Source organism: Patella vulgata, chromosome 6 (genome assembly GCF_932274485.2).
Source record: "Patella vulgata chromosome 6, xgPatVulg1.2, whole genome shotgun sequence".
NCBI lineage: Eukaryota > Metazoa > Mollusca > Gastropoda > Patellidae > Patella > Patella vulgata.
The window spans coordinates 46,202,251-46,222,341 of NC_065884.2; the positions used below are offsets into that span (position 1 = coordinate 46,202,251).

General features: G+C 31.4%; 1 protein-coding gene across 6 annotated transcripts in view; it reads right to left on the reverse strand.

The window, feature by feature from the left end:
- Positions 1-1,764: 1,764 nt before the first annotated feature.
- The window catches only part of LOC126825605 (liprin-alpha-1), a 101,168-nt gene continuing 82,841 nt past the window's right edge, over positions 1,765-20,091 (reverse strand). For 2 of the 6 annotated variants that reach the window (XM_050555289.1, XM_050555292.1), the window contains 12 exons: positions 18,473-18,562; positions 17,738-17,883; positions 17,044-17,225; positions 16,580-16,661; positions 16,215-16,296; positions 15,521-15,721; positions 14,800-14,975; positions 13,535-13,632; positions 12,065-12,240; positions 11,767-11,839; positions 9,954-9,976; positions 1,765-7,956 (listed from right to left, as the gene is read on the reverse strand). In XM_050555289.1, coding sequence (XP_050411246.1) covers positions 7,756-7,956; positions 9,954-9,976; positions 11,767-11,839; positions 12,065-12,240; positions 13,535-13,632; positions 14,800-14,975; positions 15,521-15,721; positions 16,215-16,296; positions 16,580-16,661; positions 17,044-17,225; positions 17,738-17,883; positions 18,473-18,562 — 1,530 coding nt within the window. In that variant the 3' untranslated portion in view covers positions 1,765-7,755. The remainder of the gene's footprint in view (positions 7,957-9,953; positions 9,977-11,766; positions 11,840-12,064; positions 12,241-13,534; positions 13,633-14,799; positions 14,976-15,520; positions 15,722-16,214; positions 16,297-16,579; positions 16,662-17,043; positions 17,226-17,737; positions 17,884-18,472; positions 18,563-20,091) is intronic. The other 4 variants (XM_050555291.1, XM_050555290.1, XM_050555294.2 and 1 more) reach the window with 3 other exon arrangements.

Below are 20,091 nucleotides of genomic sequence, written 5' to 3' on the forward strand. Positions count from 1 at the left end.
TGTATGGATTAAACATTTTGTTTAGAGCAACCCTGCTTTGAGCGACATTTTTCGGGCATCACGTATTATTTGTGAATGCAGCTGCAATAGTCTGATTGGATTGGATGATTGGTATTCGGGTCGGCATAGAACGGGATTTCGGTTGCAAAACCATTTTGACAACTTTGAAGTTGCTTAACTCACGGGCGGTTAATTTTCTAAATTTTATTGGGGAGGGCGAGGCCCCCATAACTCGCGGCTCCGTGGATTAAATTATTGATTGGCTGTTGGAACACATTTTAGTAACTGTATTCCTGGCTGAAATATAGCAGGAAAACGCGTTAAATTTTCAAAATTTTCTTCCGACGATTGAAGGGTGGAATGTAATTCGCGTCAGCTACCTTTGAAGTTGCTGTGTTCACGAGCTGGAATAGCAAGAACAAGCGATTATGCGGCCGTCAAATTTTCATTGGGAGGCCACTACAAGGCAAACTCCGCGCTGGCAGCGCTTGCTGATGACCGGCCCGGGAGTCTGTAAATGGGAACTGTTTGGGGCATTTCAGGTCTGCCCCACTAACGTTCATCGGGCCCGTACTTCTATGCGACTTCCAGCAATGTGATGTGTGGTAACTAGTCCTTGTACTGAGATCTTATATGATGCTGCAGTGTGCAAAAGTTTGTCTGCCTGAATATGTTGGAGTTTAAAAACTCTTCTTAAGACAAATTATTTCTGCGTTGACGTTGAACGTATCAAGTCACCAAAAATCACAAATATTAAAAGACGCCTGATGACTTGGATGGAACTGCATCTATTTCGTTCCTGGTCTTGGAATGCATGGGACATTTTTTTGAACAGCTAAGAATTGATTTTGGATGTTTATCCCCCCCCTCTCCCCCATTGTTTTTATGTAGGTCCCACCCACTGCTAGATAATCCCCCCCCCCCTACAGTTTACCATTAACCTCAATCTTTGATTTGGTGCTGTATTTCTTAATATATACACATTTTGTTTTTTATTTATTATCATTATGTCGGCAGGGAGCCACAGTAGCTCACTGATCTAGGGCACTTCTCACTAACCAGGTGCTTCCGGCCTTATGGGTTCTATCCCGCTGTTGACACTGGTGAAACCTTCAAAGGTGTGCATTCTGAAGATTAGATCAACATTTATGTTTCACTAAAAGCTGATATGTGGTGTAAAATGTGTATTCTGAAGAATAGATCAAAATTTGTGGCACAACTTTCGATAATTTTTTAACTTGTATTGCTCCATCCATAGCCCCAAAATGAGGAACATCATACCATCTCATTATCTGTATATTATGACATTGAATGCCCACCATTTTAATGCTTAAAAACAAATTAAGGCACCAAATCAAACCTCACAAGTTTTATTGTTCATTTGTTGACTTTCCAAACCAGTCAAAAGGAGGAACCATAAACGAGTTCTGCATTAATTATTTTTGCAGGATTATTGACTTGTATGACTGAAACCTGGTCAAAATCCTATGAGGAGCATTGATACTTTTTTTGTAATTTATTGCCCTTCATACACAGCAAGAAACCCAATGACTTGTCTGGATTATTTTTCATAGTTATTGCCCAGGTCATCAAAATTTGCTATAATATATGGCCCATAAACTTTTTAAAAGCATACTGTACCTTCAAACATTTCAAGGGAAGCTGATATGAGCAAATTGGCACTCAACTTATTTGTTTATTACCGGCAAACACTATTTTTGTATATGAAATTAATTCCATATAAAGAAAAAATAAAACATATAATTTCCTTGTACTTATCATTTATTTCATCCTAAATGGTTGATAATGTGGATGTGAGGCTGTTCTAGACATCTGCTAAATAACAGCCAATATAAAAAAATATGTCACAGTCAAGTGGTCCAAATAATAGGACCTTAACATGCCAGTACACAATGTAAAAATGGAGGAAAAACATAACAAAACGCACAAGATCTGATGACAGCTACTTGTTGAGATGGTACACCCTGAGTAGGCAAACATTCTCTACACTCTATTAATACAAACATAATAGAAAGGTGCTCAACTTATATATCTCTCAAAGTAAAATACAGATACTGATGGTTTCCGAGGGATGATGCATGCTAACAAGGTAAGAAAACACACAAAGATTTCTCCTCTACAAGTTGCTGCCCCCTTTAAGAAGTCTAGCCTAGGGCCCCAGCCCCTGTATTTAATTATCAATGTTATTATAATTCTTTGACACAGTAGTATGTATAATCATATCAATCAAAAGTTTAGTTGTGAGCCATCAGTTATTATTATTATTATTATATATGTACACATGAACATTATTTAGGTACATACATACATGCATTTTTTATTATTAAACATTAACATAATTATATAATTACAAGATGGCGTTTATTTTTAAAACAGCACCAAGCTTTCCGTCTGCTTTTAAACACAATAAACTGCTAACTTCACAGAAATCTTGCAATTTGTTTGTACTGAGAATGGATGGTATCGTTCCAGGAATATTTAAATCCATGGAACAATTCCTTAATACCGATCATTATGCTTAATTTGCGTACTCAACTGGCAACTATACTTTTGACAGACACAAGCCAAGCTCACTCCTGATAAAATGATGTTATTGCAAGGCCACAGCATATTTTGTGTATGTGATAAGGATTTGATTAACTAGGAAATAACATTGATATGTTCAAGTATAATACATAATGTACAATATTATAATATATGTTATATATACTACAGTACTTTAACAACATAAGGTGATAACTTCCTAGGTATCATCATGCATACATTGAGATTTCACAACATAACAATATCGTTTAATGTAGTAGAAATGGGGTGGGGGTGGGGGGTATGTAGAGAGAAGAGAAGAGGGAGATTACCATGATTTGGAGACTAATTACACAGATATTACGCACTCTAAGTATACATTATAATATGGCACAATACAATATTTTCTGATTTTCCTATTTGAATATATTATCTGAAGTAGTTATATTATGATATACACACAGTTTCTATATAGCCTTACAATATTCTATACATTATGAAATGTTCAACTGCATGCATAATGACCTAAGAAATACACAATGAGGTCCAAATATTTTTAACTATTAATATTACTACATAATGATCAATGATCGACTGGAGCACAAAAATGATGTGAACATTCTGAAAAGCCTTTTATACTTGATTTAAGATATTATAAGTTTACGCTTTAACAAAGAATTAAATTAATTCCCTTCTGATCTTTTTATCTCATATTTTAAATAATTTTTTCCCGCTTAATGTCATTATGTAATATATGTCTAGGAAAGTTCAAGGGAATATAAGATTGAATGAATTTCAACATGATTATCTAAAGAGACAGTAAATTGAACTATATAATAATTTGGTATATTATGCCATAATAATAACTAATAATAAATGATATAGTTCATTATTATAATAATAATAATAATATGTTGAACTTGAGAATAATTCAAGTTGAGTACATGTATATAACATACCGTTAACTTGAGGTTCCCTGTGGTATATAATATTTAATTAAGAGGTAAATTGTTATGAAGGCATCTTAAAATGAGTTCATTTCAAAAAGCTCCATGAATGCCAAAGGCCTTAACAATTCTTTTGACAATTTAATATCAAAGCCATATGTAAGCATAAACCACTGGATGTTTAATCAAATTAATTTTTCAAAGATATTATTATACAATTTCTTATGAAATTATACAGAAATTTTTTTATGCAGATTTATATTAAAGAGATCTATTTAATTGGATAAAATCAGCAAAAAACCTGTAACAAAGATAAAAAGAATGGGCATAATTTAATATAATAACAAAATTTGGATTTGTTTTCCAATAGTAGCAATAGATTTAATATAAAATATTCAGAATAGTTGTATATAAATTAATTGTATAAGATTGTATAATGAACTATATAATGATATTGTATATTATTCATAGTATAAGGTTAAAACTATTGACTCTGATAATACATACATAATATAAACAAATATAATACAATTTAAATACAAAAGTGTGAATTCATTTTTCGTGGTGAATTATGTATGAAACATAATATTTTAACATAATAATAACATGAAATATTATGTTACTACACCCAAAAATGAATATGGAATTTTATTTTTTACAAAAAAATATAATACAGTAACAAATTGCTTAGTATAGTTTGTGTATGGATACACATCATCATTTCTTTCATAGTTTTTGCACCTTATGATACATTAATAATGTGTATCTTTAGATATAAACATTATGTTATATATCATTGTTTGCCCAGTAAACAAAATAACATTAAAATACTAGCATACCAAAATGTAGATCTCTCCACATGAAACATTGATTATAAAAATTAAAGATCTAGTGATAGAGATGAAGAAAACAATTTAGAAATATTAAAAAAAACAAAAACACAGCAAACTCAATATTGCACTTGGACAGAGTAGAACATTCAGATAAACACAAATCATAGTAAATGACAAATCAAAAGTTAATTTGAAAAATTTATGAGATATCACTCAATGTAGAAAAATATCCCTTAAGAATACAAAACTTCTTATTTGTACACAAGGTTTTCAATTAATTTGTATGCGAGTATTACATCTTCAAAAGAAATATACTCATTTGTTTATACGAGTTCAAAAAAATGTTCCTTAAAAAACTTACCCTTGAAATTTGCTTAATTTTGACTTCATGTATATATACATAAGTTAAAAGCAAAGATTACCTTGTTATCAAGAGGTAGAAATATTTTCTGTCTGAATAAACATATCTGATGAAAGAAATGTAACAGCAATTGAAACTGATTTTTGGAAGAGTTAAAAACCTACATGCACATAAACTGTTCAGATCTTGGAATAAATAACAGACACAATTAAAGGAGCAGTCCCCGATTTCACATGTGATGAAATAGCCTAAGTTACCTGTCTCAAAAATTCAAATCAAAATATTAAGCCGATTGGAAAATTCTGCTTAATTTTTTCAATTGCATGAATGACTTTAAAATTGTGACGATCATATTTCACTATAACTATGTAAGTATCAACAAGGCACTTACAGCCAAAGGACTTCCGGCCAACCTAACTTGGAAACTAAAAGAATGTGTTACACAGGAATTGTATAAAGGTTTGCAAAATTCTTTTTACCCCAACTTAACCAGTTCTATTAAGTAAAATATATCTTGAACTGCTCCTTTAACCATAATTTAATGATTTTGCTGTAAAGTTGCACATAAGCAAATGAAAAAATACACTCTAAGAAATGAATAAAAATCAAAACAGAAAAATGATAAAATGGACAGAACCGTGTAAGACACACAATCTTGGTATCTAAATAAATTGTCACAACCAAGCGCTGGCCATTGTAAAGCTCAGACAATTGATATTGTTCTCTTCTGGTATTGGGGAGGGGCAATATTTTGGGAGACGGGAGAGAAGCTGTTACAGGGATCAAGGGTGAGATTATATACTGTCATTTACATCACATTTCAGCACATTCACTCAATAAGTTAATAACATTACAAGTTTATATTACACCACACTGAAACGCTATATATTTTGATTTTTAAATTATTTTTTTTTTAAGTAGGATTTGGAATGTTCTTCCATAATTATTCTCTCTCAGAAATTTATTGTCACATGGATTAGATTTTTAAGATATTGAAACTGAGAGTGTTTGTTTGGTCTGCATTTAGTTCTTCAACATTCTGGAAGGAAAAATTAAGACAACTAATCAGAAAATAGTTTCCACATCAATAAGCTTTTGGCTTGGATATGTTCAATGTAAATTCCACTTTAATACTTCATTGACTTTTTTGTGGAGAATTCGGTTCTTTTATAAAGGAATATATTTCTAACGAAAGCACTCCATCACAGAAACATTACAAAAGAAAGTATCACCAGGTCAACACTATTTAAAATCATAATTAATAGTAGTTTGGAAATCGTAAAAAATCATACAATAACAAATACGAAATCTTTCATTCTATTCATCATTTGCATAATAATAATGTTACTACATTGTATTTCTACTAAATGTACTTAAAACAGAATCTAAGTCCGCTTGTTTTCATATGTCCATAGCTTATACCATCATCTTTGCTAGAATTGTATTTAGCACTACATAAACCAACATTTGGCAGGTGATTTTAAAATAGGCACTTAGAGCAAGATTCTATAGACAAGTACCGTTTCATGGTTTAATTTTTTATCAAAAAAACCCCAAAACACCCCTGTGCTTTATTTTAATCTTTAAAGTTATAGATACACTGTTCTAATACATATTCTGCATAGCACTGGCCTTAATTTTAAATAAATTATATGCATGTCATCAAGAGGTTAGTGTGATCACAATCAAAACAGATTGATACACAAACTAGACCTAATGTTACAATTATTTATAATCACCAACTGATAACATTAGGCCGAATTGTTAAATGCACAGGCGATTCACGATGTAACTGTATCTGTGCCATAAACAGCACATTGCGTTTAACATCAGATTGTGGTAGACAGGCAATATAAAAACTGTTATGATTGACTGTCACGTTATATATAGATCGCTTCCTTTTTACTGTACCAAGATGCCCTGCACAAGACCATATTTTATTCAATATGGCTGTGAGATTAATTGAAATTAGTACTCCAAATAAAGTGATATTATTATTATTAATAATACATATTTTGGGCGGGGATTAACTGGTGTCAGCTAGATTTTGTCACAAGAATTAACCGGTTCCATTTTTTTTAACTGTTGCAAGACTAATTAAAAGTGCACTACATGGCTTTTCGCTGTAACATGGGTGTACTTTTTAGTCTGAAAATTTGCCTATTAAACCAAAATGAACTGATATAAACCAATGGACACTGAATTTAATTCTACTACTTAGGCCAAACCAATTTGCTTATCTGTTCTTCAGGGTCTTGATAAATAAATAGCCCCTTATGTACTATTGGTTTTTAGATTAGTGTTATTCCTGAAGAAATAAGAAGCAAAATTTTAACAGGTATTCCTGAAGAACAAAAAATCAAATTCGTGTGGCCTTATTGTGAATAATAGGCCTTCTATTATAAATTACAATGCGAGTCATAGGTAGAGTTCAAATTAACACAATCTTTACTACCTATATCATTATACTATTTAAATAAAACAAACAGAACAATAATGTTAATGATATACCTATATACAATGGAGTTTAATTAAGTAATGGACACATTCACTGGTACAATGTATATGAGATTACTACAGTACTTATATTCTTTAAGTAAAGGTGAAGTTAAAAGACAAAATTGACAAGTGTTGAAATTGACAATGAGTTGATCGGTCATTAAGTAGAAAAAACATTCATTTAAAACAGAGCTAAATGGAATGAATTGAATGAAGAAAGAGAAGAAAACAGATAGTAAACAGCAGTAATTATTCATCATAGTTTTGGCATCTGAACACACTGTTTGACTCGCTGTTGAAGTATTATCTCCCTTTCTTCCCAGATCTGCTTGTCTTTTAATTGAGTAGCAGATATTCAACAGTCAATGGCTGTCCTTGAATTCCTTTCTTCATATACATTTAATACACAATTCACTTTCCTTATTTCAAAGCCAATTTCAACCTTGCAATTTGAATCTAACCTTGCGTAATTTGTGACCGAACACACATTTTGATCCCTTTGACATAATATACACGATTATAACACACGGTAGTCAATAAATAACTAATATTCCTACACAATAAGTTAATATCAGTAATTTGGTTCCGTTGTTGCCGTTCTACTACGTGACATTGAGGAATCAGTCCCACTACGCCGTATATGTTGGGGTGATTGTTTTCCAACTTCCCCTGTAGTATCACCACCCTCCTCCCCACCTTCACGACTTTTGCCATCCTTTGTCCTAAATTTTTTGCGCCAGGATGGCGCACGTCTAAACTTGCCACCTTCACCCTAAAACAAAGACAGAATATAGTTTGAAAACATGTAATATTAGATGCTGCAGAATATTATAAAATACAATGACCATTAGCTTTGACTTTTCAATCTGAGATCAACATGATGTGGCTTGTAATGATGCACGACTTTACTGAACTTCAGTTTGTGATGGTAAATAGAAGTTTACATAGCTTTACGTTCATTCTGCTGAACATAAGATAGATGTTGTAGAAGTTTAAGTGATTTATGAAATGAATGCTTTATGTTTTGAAATTTTACAATAAAAAAGTTAAATCCTAGTATTTTATTTGTTTTAATCGTACAAATACCCGAAATACATATCGATCTTCATGTATGGCCATTGCATTTTATAACATTTAAAAATTGTATTTTTGCTGGAAAAATTTTGCATCTGCTAACTGACAATAAGACAAAAATAATCATGTCAATGTGAAATATAATATTTCTTTGGCAACAAAAACAAGTATATGATAAATTATAATGTGATCAGTTTGAAATCATCTCTAGCCTGCTGTTCTGCCATTATTACTTACACATTATTCATTTCAATCTCATACTCAGACACTCACATGTTTAAATTCTTTGTTTATTACATATAATATCAACTACCGTCCAAATAATCCTCATCATTACATATTGTAAAAATATTATCACCACTTGTGTAGATACTAGAATTAGGTCCTATAATACAGGTCAACCCTTTAGTGTCTGGGAAACTAATCCACCACCAATAATTTTTTCTGACCCCCAAACTCACGTGTGTTCAAGTTCTTCCTGGGACCATGTTGAAGATCCTATGTTCAGCTGTAGGTAATTAAATTGATAAACATACTCCCAATTTACCCTGTTTATGCATCTGCGTAAGTACCATTTTGTTTGTCAAGCAGCAAGCACAAATTATCTTTGCTCTACTGGTAATCATGATTCAAACTTATCCATTTATTTATTTAATAATTCAAAGTTTGGTTTTAAAAAAAAAACTTTCAAATTTAGAGTGAATAATATCAGATCATATTTTGTTCATCTATAAGAGAGTTAGATTAATTGCATTTGAAATTATATTTTCAGCAAGTTCACTTCATAGTAGGCCTCCAGTCCAGTATAGTTATTTTATTTGTTTTACACAGCCTGATCAAGGCCCAGAAAATGATGTCCACGAAATATGATCTTTTAGAGGCATTTAGTAACTGGACAGAGCAATAAACTATAACAAATACTTATGGAAGAACAATTACTGATTTATTTAGGCGACGTTTCGAAGAGTTTTCTCTCAATGTTGTCAAGCAAGTACAGTAACAAATGTGTAGGGCAATTATATATAGACAAGCAATAACAACAAATCAGAAACCATGCATGACAACAACAAGATCCTTCATATGCACCTTGCCTTTGATCATGTTGTTTTCATGCCTTTGGTCTTGTTGTTGTCATGCCTTTGGTCTTGTTGTTGTCATGCATGGTTTCTGATTTGTTGTTATTGCTTGTCTATATATAAATGCACTACACATTTGTTACTGTACTTGCTTGAAAACATTGAGAGAACACTCTTTTCGAAAAGTCGCCTAAATAAATCAGTAATTGTTCTTCCATAAGTACGTGTTATAGTTTATTCCACGAAATATGGTTTAAAACTTTTGATTCAATTGGTACATTTTATTTTATTTACCAAACCATAGCTACCTTATCTTTAAACAGATTTTAAAACAAATAATTTTGTTTTTAGCCAAGGAGAACCATACAAAATAGATATTCCCCCATGCATTTAATGTATACGTTCTTATTATTTTTTTTGTTGAAAAACACCCTTAAAAACCTACCAATGCCTTTATTTAAAATAACAAAAATATAAGTAAAGCTAAAAATAAACAACCAGAATCTATTAATTTTTTAAATAAAATGAAAACCCTAACCACATTCCATAAAATTCTATGATTATAAAAAGTCATTCTTTCACCAAACTTTGAAAAAAAAATTGAGTAGTGTATATCTACCGTTTTTCTGGTTATATTAGTCACTGACAATAGAATATAATTTGAATAATAAAACTAAATCAAATCATGATATACAAAAAATATTTACATTCAGATTAATTTTACAACATTTATTTATCAGTTAAAGCATGTTTCATTCACGACCTTTTTTCAAACTAAAAATTAATTGTAAATAAATAATAATGGCAAAATCAACATTTAAGCTAAAAATCATCATTTAATTAATTAATGTTTATTAATTACAGATAATTAAAACTGATCACCATATTGAAATATTTCTATCAACAATATCATCAGGCTGATACATGAAATTTAAGTAGGACAAATTTTTTTAACAACTACAATTCATTTTCAGCCAAATATCTACCAAGAATCTATTGATAAAAAGAAGCTCTTCAAGATGTATTTTGTTGAATAAAACTGCTTAACAAGACTCTAAAATATGTTTATCCAATGAAAACCGCATGCAACCCACAGTGATATTTTTCGCAAATGACTCAATATTTTGAGCTTGAAACTATCAGGCACGTAAAAGATGCTATTTCTTTGTAATTTGGCATTAAAAATTTGCATATCGGTACACAAGTATTACAGATATCCTGTAAAATCAGGGTTGTCTCCTTTAAAAGTGCTATCATAGTAATTTCTCTTGAATGTATTGTAATTATTCACTATAATCTCTTCGAGCAGATGCACATTGTATAGTCTGTATTTATTTATTTATCAAAAATCATGTATATCGACAAAATTCATTTGTCACTTTACTTATTGATGGCCAGAAATGAATCTGTTCAGTAGCCATTTTTCTAAGAAAGTTAATATGAACACAAATTTTGATAAATAAACAAACTCTGCATGTAAGAGCCAGAAGAACTGTAATTTGTAAATGGACTGGTGGAGACAAATGACAATCAAAGCCTGTCAATACTTGTTGATAGATTATATTTCTCATTTATATCATATAAACAAAAATAATCATTCAAAAATGTTACTAAAAGTAATTAGGAGTGGATGGGAGTAAAAGCAGATACATGCAGCTATATATTGACACTTTCAAGCAATTTATGAATTGCAAAATATTAATAATGAAATATGAATAATACATATTACTGCTGAGGAATATTAAATGATGAAAATATGATGTGATAATTATAGAAAAAAGTTAGCCCCTCCATTTTTTTCTAAGGGTACTTATTTCAAATTACTTATAGTGGCTACTTCCAAACATACTTCATCAAGTGTTTTTTTGGGATTAGGTTTCCAATAGTAAGTGAAGAAGGAGTATTAATTCAGTTCAGCTTATATTTCTTTTTACTTTTGGCTTACATAATCAACGGCCATCAGAAACTATCTTAATAAACTTCAAGACTGCGACAAATATCTAATTTACTTATTTTGTTCTTATTAAGACATAAATTATAATTTTTAGCATTCATTTGCTTAAATTTGATCTAGCACAGATTTATACATTGTTTTTAATCAAATATAAATGGAAGACTGTTGTACAATACAACAACATTTACTACAATGACAACAACCATGCTGCTACCATATGCATTAATAAAATATAAAGAATACTGGCAATTGTTTTTTGTCTGTTTATTCTCTGGTAAGCCTACCAAAATACTTATATTAAATCTTAAAAATAAACTGAAAGTGCAATTGTGTCCAAAATACACAATGTAACACATCACCTGATTGGCTAATATACCACAGTACCAAGCTGTAAGAAGGAATCTGGAGAAAGGATACAAATGTGAGGAGTGATTTCTATATTTGGCAGCAGGCTAAAGATAAAAATTGGATAACTGACCTACCTCGTCCAATCGGCGGTCCGTGCCGATGGCCAACAAGTTGTTGAATTCTCTTTCTAATATTTGACGTGCCTGTAAATAAGATTAAGATGAACCTTAACAAGTATAAAAACAAGCAGGCAAATATCAAATTATTATTACCAAAATTCAAAGACATAAGACTCGGTGAAATATAAATGTTAGTGTTCCAGTTGAATGATACATGAATTGCTACAAAACAGAGTTGAGTCATTATTTTCTGAATTAGTTTTTAAATAAGGTCCCTGTGCCTACAATTTCTTTTACAAATTTACTTACCTGTTGATTTTGTGTAGGTATTTGTAAGGCTAATGCCATAGAATTATGGTCAAAACTTTCATCTAAAGCTACTAAGGAACCATGTACACCTGATTCATGTAAATTAAGCGCATACTCTTTTAAATTAATATTCTGTAACCATCTTATAACTCGTTCATTAGACCATACTAATACATCTGAAAAACAGTAATATATATATACATGTATATACATATACAGTGGACCCTGTCAATTCCGACATCGTAAGGTATCGATACAATATGTCGGATTACTTAATTGCCTTAATACCGGAAGCATTATACTGGAAGTAGTATTGTACCTTCCAATACCAGAAGTATTATTATAATGCACCCTTGAATACCCGGAATATTCAGAATCTGGACTACTCAAAATTTTTGGGTTACGTAATAACAAAATAAATCGGGACACGAAAATGATGACGGATTTCACAGAATGCTGTAGTATTCAGATGTCAGAAGTAACACTGTACTCAGATCTCTATAACCAGCTTAAACCTAATTAAAAATATGGATTACCAGTAGAGTGCAGTCATGAATTGATACACATGTAATGCTAATAATTGAGATACAATTAAGACAAGGGTTATTTTAGTAACAGAAACCAGATTGAACATAATGATAAAATGAACATGGTTTATCAAGTTAATCATTGAGATATAAATTTCAAGGATTAATTATAAAGGTGATGATATATTATTAAGATACAATTATCAAAGTGAGAGATATGGGACAATCAGTAGAAGGTCAATATAAAGTTGATGGTGAATTCTGCACTACATTGTCCCAGTGTCAATGAACCAAATTCACAAACAAGATGAAATTGCTAAAACATTAATCTTTACTGGACACAACTTAGGTTATTTTTGGTCTAACATATGGTTCAATGTTATTTCAATAACTTGCTTGCGTGTAGGGGTCTTAGCAGTCGGAGAAAACAGGAAGACTAGGAAATAACCCACGAGACCGTACTCCTTGTCACATACAAGCTGGGATTCGAAATCACACCACTCGACTAAATGACAGACCTTATGATCTAAAGCACACATGCTAGACCATTTGGCCACAAAGCTCATATGCTTTGTAGGTGAGTATAAGGTGATGGTAAATCATCAAGATATAATTCTATTTCAAGATGGGGGATGAATGTTGTGAGGAGACGGTAAAATAATAATGACTCACACTAGTATTATTATACAATGTTTGGGAAATAATCCCTTTTAGTTAGTTAGTTGTTCATTCTGAGTGAAGTCTGTATAACTACAGACCCGGGACTGTACAGCACAGTGGATGTTTAAGGCTAGCCCCCAGATCCAATGTTGTCTTTCATTTCTGTATATTGTGTCTTGTCTGTAGATTTGTCTTTTGTAGTTGTTTGTGTGTGGTGCAGTCCCCCTTGCACTTACTATTAGACTACAATACTAATATCAAATTTTCAAAAACCCAATCCTACCTTTTAATTCATTTGCACTCTCCTCTCTTCTTCTTTCTAATTCTTTTTTATCATAATTTAGTTTCTTTAAAGAGTTTATACCATATTGTAAACTAGTTCTAATAAATAAATAAAGATTCAAAAATTTAATCAGCAACTTTTTTAAAGTCCCTATTTTGGAAAATAACCATGGAGCTAACATCTAAGCATTTGTCCCTTCAATAAAGGGACAAGCAAGCTTAGTGTTGTTACAGCCCAAAATCCATAGTTTCATTTTGTTGCTGCTATATATAGATTTCATCAGTTGACTTTGTTTTGAAATTACAGTCTTAATTGATCCAGTCCAAATTTTCTCAATTTTGACTGCAACCAATATTGGTTAGAACAAAATAATGGAAATTGTGTATAACTGGCTGTCTGATTGTTAACATTCACACAATGACTGTATCCTTCTGCCAATTAAAACATGGCATTCTACATACTTCCAACCCAAAGTGAAGGTCATTTTTTTCTTTCACCAATCATAATATGCATAGAAATCTTATATGACCATGGACACAGTATAGACAACTGATGCTATTTTGTCCTAACCAATATTTATTTGGACCAAAGTCAGGACAATTTGGGGTGTAACCACCAAAACTTAATATTTCTTTAATGAAAGTTGAGGAAACAAAGACAAGGATCATTTAAATATGCCCGATTACATAGCATGACAGAATACTCAATACCGAAAGTACTATTTTATCTTCGAATATCGGAAGTACAATCTTCTTCGGTTGTATCTATTTGGTGGCTAAAATTTAATATTTACGTTGCTATGGCCCTCACATTTTTATCTCACATTGATCAACACTTGTACTTTCGCTACTAACTTTAAAAGCTCATTCGACAAACCGTGACAGACTCCGGTACCCTAGATTTGTAGAATTGGCTGACGTGTGTCGAATGTTTAAAGGCTTTGATGTTGAAACCACTCATGCATCATTATGTTGATATCAAGGTAATCAACAAAGACCGACATGAGTATTAATCTCACTGATAATTGATTGGTGATTGCTTGTTAATCGTATGTAAGGGAACACTGACGATTGAAGGCGGGATTATACAATGTTAATTCAATGCAAATCGTGTGACGGGACTGCAGATTGGATGTCGTTATTTGTAATATTCTGAATACGGATTACTCAAAACTTTTTTGGTAGAAATAAATCGGGACATGAAAATGATTTCACAGAATGCCGTAGTATTGAGAAGCCGGATGTGAGAGAGTCCACTGTACTTACCTATGAAAACTATCAACCATTTTAAGTTGACCTCGTAAATCTTTTTTCGTAAGATGATCTAACATTCTAGCATCAACTAAACATTCCATAAAATGACTTCTATATTGAGGTAAACCTAGACTTGGTAACCAATCATTTCCTATCCATTCATGGTTCATATCACCGAATGCTAAAGTCTAAAAATATTCACAAAAACAATTAAACATCCAAATCAATCAATTTTAGGGTTTTTTTATTTAATGGGTTAAAATAGTTGTTTATCTCCTTATTTGGGTATCCATTATCAATGCAGAATAAATCAATCCACTGAGGTCAACATTCTTTAAAAATTCCAATCTAATAAATATTTCATCATTCTTTTTAAAATATTTTGGAGGTCTACAGTTTTCATTCATATAGTGTTAAAAGTGAAAAAAATATATTAAGTAATGAAATTCAAGAGAAAACCATACTCGATTATTTAAGGAGGCATTAGCGCTTTGGCGGTCTTTAAAAGTTGGTAAAAAAAAAAATTTGAATTGGACATGATTTGACCATGCAATTACATTGGGTATGATTTTATTTGATACAATGCAAAAACTGAGATACATCTGTCAGGCCAAAATTGAGAGATTTTCAAGGACTGCTCATGTAAAATGTCTTATTCAAAGCAGTTCAGTGTTGAGAGTAATGGGCCCTCTTTAGCATGGCTTTAAAAACAATAACAAAATTTGATACTTACAGTTCTGGAAGTTTTTGGAGCAGATGGACTGGTTAAACTGACCATTTCTTGTATAGCTAGACGTAACTTGAGCCGATGTAAAGGATTACTAATACCTATTTCTCGCTGTATTTCTGTATCTGATAGAGCGGACATAATGGCACCACTCTTAACATTTGCTCTACATGCTGCCACATACCATGGTGGCATGCCTACCCATAACTACAAAATAAATAAATTAAATAGATATCCAACCTAAAATAAGATTGTAAATAACCAATAGCACCTCATCCATCAATGTTACAGTATATATTGTCAAGTACTTGAAACTTAGTCATTTATTTTCTGTGTACAATACTGGGGGAGAATTTTGTTCGGAAAACATCCACCATTTTCATATCAATTTTTGAAAAAAATACAACCTATCAATAATAGTACACCTCCAATTTGCTCACATGACCTTGTTTAGGAGTTCCTGCAGGATGACTATAAAAATAGTTTCCTGATCAGCAATTACTCCTCAAAAATGGGGGAACATAAGACTTTTCAATGAATATCACAAACTACGAGATCCCAATGATTTCAGGTTAAGTCCTATAATAATTTATCTGTAACAAACCGATATGAATAGCAGGGGTTATGATAGGTCACATAGTAGACAAATATACCAGAATCAATGAAGATTAAAGGGAGGTAATAAGAATCAGTAACTTACTTCTAACCAAGCTACAACCGTAGGACCGTTCCATAATGCAAATGGTGTACTAGCTTTCATAGCTTCTTCCAATAATTCATGCCTACAAAAAAGATTCATATATTAATATAAGAAACAAGATAAGTAAAAATATTCAATAATGATATATACACCCAGTATGCAGGGTAAGAAACAGCTTGTGAATTAGGACTATTGTTGTCACTAGTTGGGTGTCAAAACCCTAGTAGAATAAATAACAGTTCTGCAGCAGTATGACCTCTCAGAGATTGTTATGGCCAAGGTGGTGACATGCAAGTCAGATCCAAGCAGAGCCAGTTGTATACATTAATTTGTTTTAAAGATTTTTGTTAATGAAAATGACTTACTTTTTCTTTTTTCTTCTATCAAATTCTGATTGACCTAAACCAACACTTAACGAATCACCGGAACCATCGGCCGATTCATAGGCTAAAATAATAAAATACTAATATTCACATACATTTAATGTAGTAATCTACGAATTATTGCTGCCTTTAAAATTTCTGGAGGGTTGGGAAAGCAAATTGATAAAATTGTTTGAAAATTAAGATTCTTTTGGTAGAGGGAGTCTAAAAAGAACATCTTGCAAAATTTGCATGTCATTTTCTGAAAAAACTCTATTTGTTGACAGAAATATATCTCATGGTGAGGGGGTCTACAAAAAAAGAACTACATCACCAAACCATGAGATCTTATATTTTAGAATGAACATTTTTGTAACGGTAATAACATTATCTGAAAATGTATTATTTCTGCAATAATGTATATAATTCCCATAATATGCTATTATATTATTGTATATTGTACATACCAGCAGCTAGTTCTCTCTGATGATCTTGTTTCATTTTGTTTTTTTCTTTTTTACTAAAGAATCTACCTAGAGAACCTTTTAAACCTTTCTTTTTGGGATGTTTATGTAAAGAATCTTGACTACTATGTATACTACCCAATGGACTGGCAGTGCCTTGAGTTAAATCGTGTAATTTACCAGAACTGAAAAATAAAGCAGCATGTAAACATTAATACAGGGTACTGTATTCAGTCGATTAAGCATTGATATGTTAATGTCCAGGAAGTTTTTAATTTATAATTTAATTATACGACAGAACAGATACAAAAACCTTGATTGCTGTTAAAGACGCATTATGTAAGATTTAGATAAAAAAGCTGGTCGTTCTAACTACTATAATAGTTTTAAAAAAGATAATGAAAAATGACTATATTGAAATTTTCAGTTTGAAATTTTGACAATAGTGTAGACTCAATTGTCATTGCTACAAAAATAAACAAAGTCTCGATTTTCCATTTTAACATAACCGATTAAATGGTGCATGTGGTCTAATGCACTTAATATCCAAGCCATCCAATAGTCTAGAGACTTGATTATGGGCTTGTCATGTGAATAAATGTCTAAATATAATTTATATAACATTTGAAGCTAGAAAAACAATTTAAATATCAGTAGAAATGAATAGTAGAACTATCAAACCATTCTGCTATATTACCTAGAAGAATCATCACTACTTTGTGCGAGGGCAGCAGCTACACGTTCTAATCGTAAAGAACGTGGTGTAGGTGGACTAGATTCACATTTGATTTGCCGACTTTCTTCTTGAGCACTAAGGGTACTATCATCTCTACTGTATTGAGGCTGAAATACAGACAATCTTAGTTTCTTATAACAAATCAGTAAATTTATTTAACTTCAAGTTTGCTAAAAAAAAAAATATTGCACTTAATATAGAAGTTTGTAACAGATAGAAGAAACCTTTGCATTCACAGTAAATTTATAAGTTAAGCAGTAAACCTTGTAATCTAAATTAATTTAATAAGTCTAGCAGTAAACACAGCTACCCTAGGATCATTCTAGTACCCAATGGTCAACACTGCATCCCAGTTTATTTTATCAGTTTAGTACTCATAGTAAACAGTGATATTCCAGATTATTTGATCTAAGTTATTCGTGAGAGTAGAAAACACTAATATCCAAGTTTATTTTATCAGTATGGTACTAGTAGTAAACACCGATATCCCAGTTTATTTTATTAGTTTAGTGCTAGTACTAAACAATGAAATCCAAGATCATTTGATCTTTTTGGTACCGGTACTAATAGTAAACACTAAAATCCTTTATTGTTGAATACAGTCATTAATATACACATGGTGATTTTTTTTTTTTTTCTATTTATCTAACCTACTGACTACGAAATTTTGTAAGTTTTCAAAAAGATATATTTTACCGGATTAGCAGAATTTTCCGCACTAGTAGCTAGTTGTGGACTAGATGTAGAATAAGTATACATTTGTGAAGCACTCATACCAGCTGGGGCCTGAAAATATACACATCCACAATATTCATACAAATCAAATAAAAAATTATTTGGCCCAAAAACAATGTAATTTTTACTTGAGAATTTTCTGATCTAATGTCATAAAAGGTTAGGCATTTTAAGGTTGAGTTTTACCCAAGGATTATTTTTTTTAAAAAGTGAAGGGGGGAGCACCAGAGTATTGCTAAGTTGCCAAAAATATATTAATAAACCTTCTGAGTAAGTGTAAAACTAGGCTGTTTTTCATCCCCAGCAAAAAAAATGACATCACTGTTAGTTAGGGTGTAAAAACGCCTTTGTAATTCTGAAGCATTATTTTTTTTTCATTTGAAACCAAATAATATATTATTTACACTATATATATGTAATTAGACGATGATATTGATCTTGCGTCTAAAGTTAGAACGAAAATGTAAAAAACAAGTGGGAATATCTGGAAAGTTTAGCTATCTAACTACTGTGATTAAAGTGAATTTGTGACCGGATCACAGATGGTGAAATTACAGGAATGGGTAGTTTTAAGCAAGTCGCATTAAGCCACAAGTATAGGAAATAACCTTACAAAACAGTACAGTAAAAAAAATTAAAATAAGTGTGAAGTAGAATCAGGTGTTCCAGAAGGACCAAACACACAATATAAATAGAGGATATTTGTCGTTTTAGAGTGAATAACATGTTTTATTTCATTGAGAAGCAAGAAAACTTATATTTTCACGAATGCGTAGCATGAGTGAAAATATAAACGTTTTCTTGCTTAGAGATGAAATAAAATATGTTATTCACGACAAAACGACAAATGTTCTATTTATTTTATGATTTTACAATCATTTTAGGTAAAAACAACATGGACTACTTTGTCCACTTGGAGCCAGTGGAATAACACTTTTATTTCGCTGTTAAAACGCGGTATTCCACTACTGATCATAAAATAAAGTAGTTTTACAGGCCCTATATTAATGAGTAAAGGGCAAATCTAGAGTTTCATACCATACACAGTTATACAGTTGTCTCACCAGAAAGTACATGAATTAAATTTTGTTAATTAAAATCAATTAATCCTGAAGGAAGTTATGGCCATGTAAATTTCAAATTAACTGGTGCATGAATTTCCTGTTAATTTCACAAGACCATCTTTATATTTGTCTTATAAACAATTACCAACTTCTACTCTAGCTTTAATTATCCTTTTAATAAATTTAAATATGAATATTATTGGCCTTTTGCTGCATTGTGCCTTTAATTAAATTGCAAGAGTAATACAATCCTGATGACTTTAGAGTACTTGTATTTTGTATGTTTACATGTTGTTTAGTTTAATCAATAGTAATTACTGCTCTAAGTAAAAACATCCTGAAAACAAGAAAACATGACTGTTTCTAACCAAAAGTCAATTAGCCTATGTCAAGACAAACTACAACAAGTAGCTACGTCTAAGTCTTTATTCTTATTATCTTTTCTTTTTTTGTTTCATTATAATATCATATGTAGTTCATGTATGTAATCTGTTTGACCTATGGGATCCGTAGCCC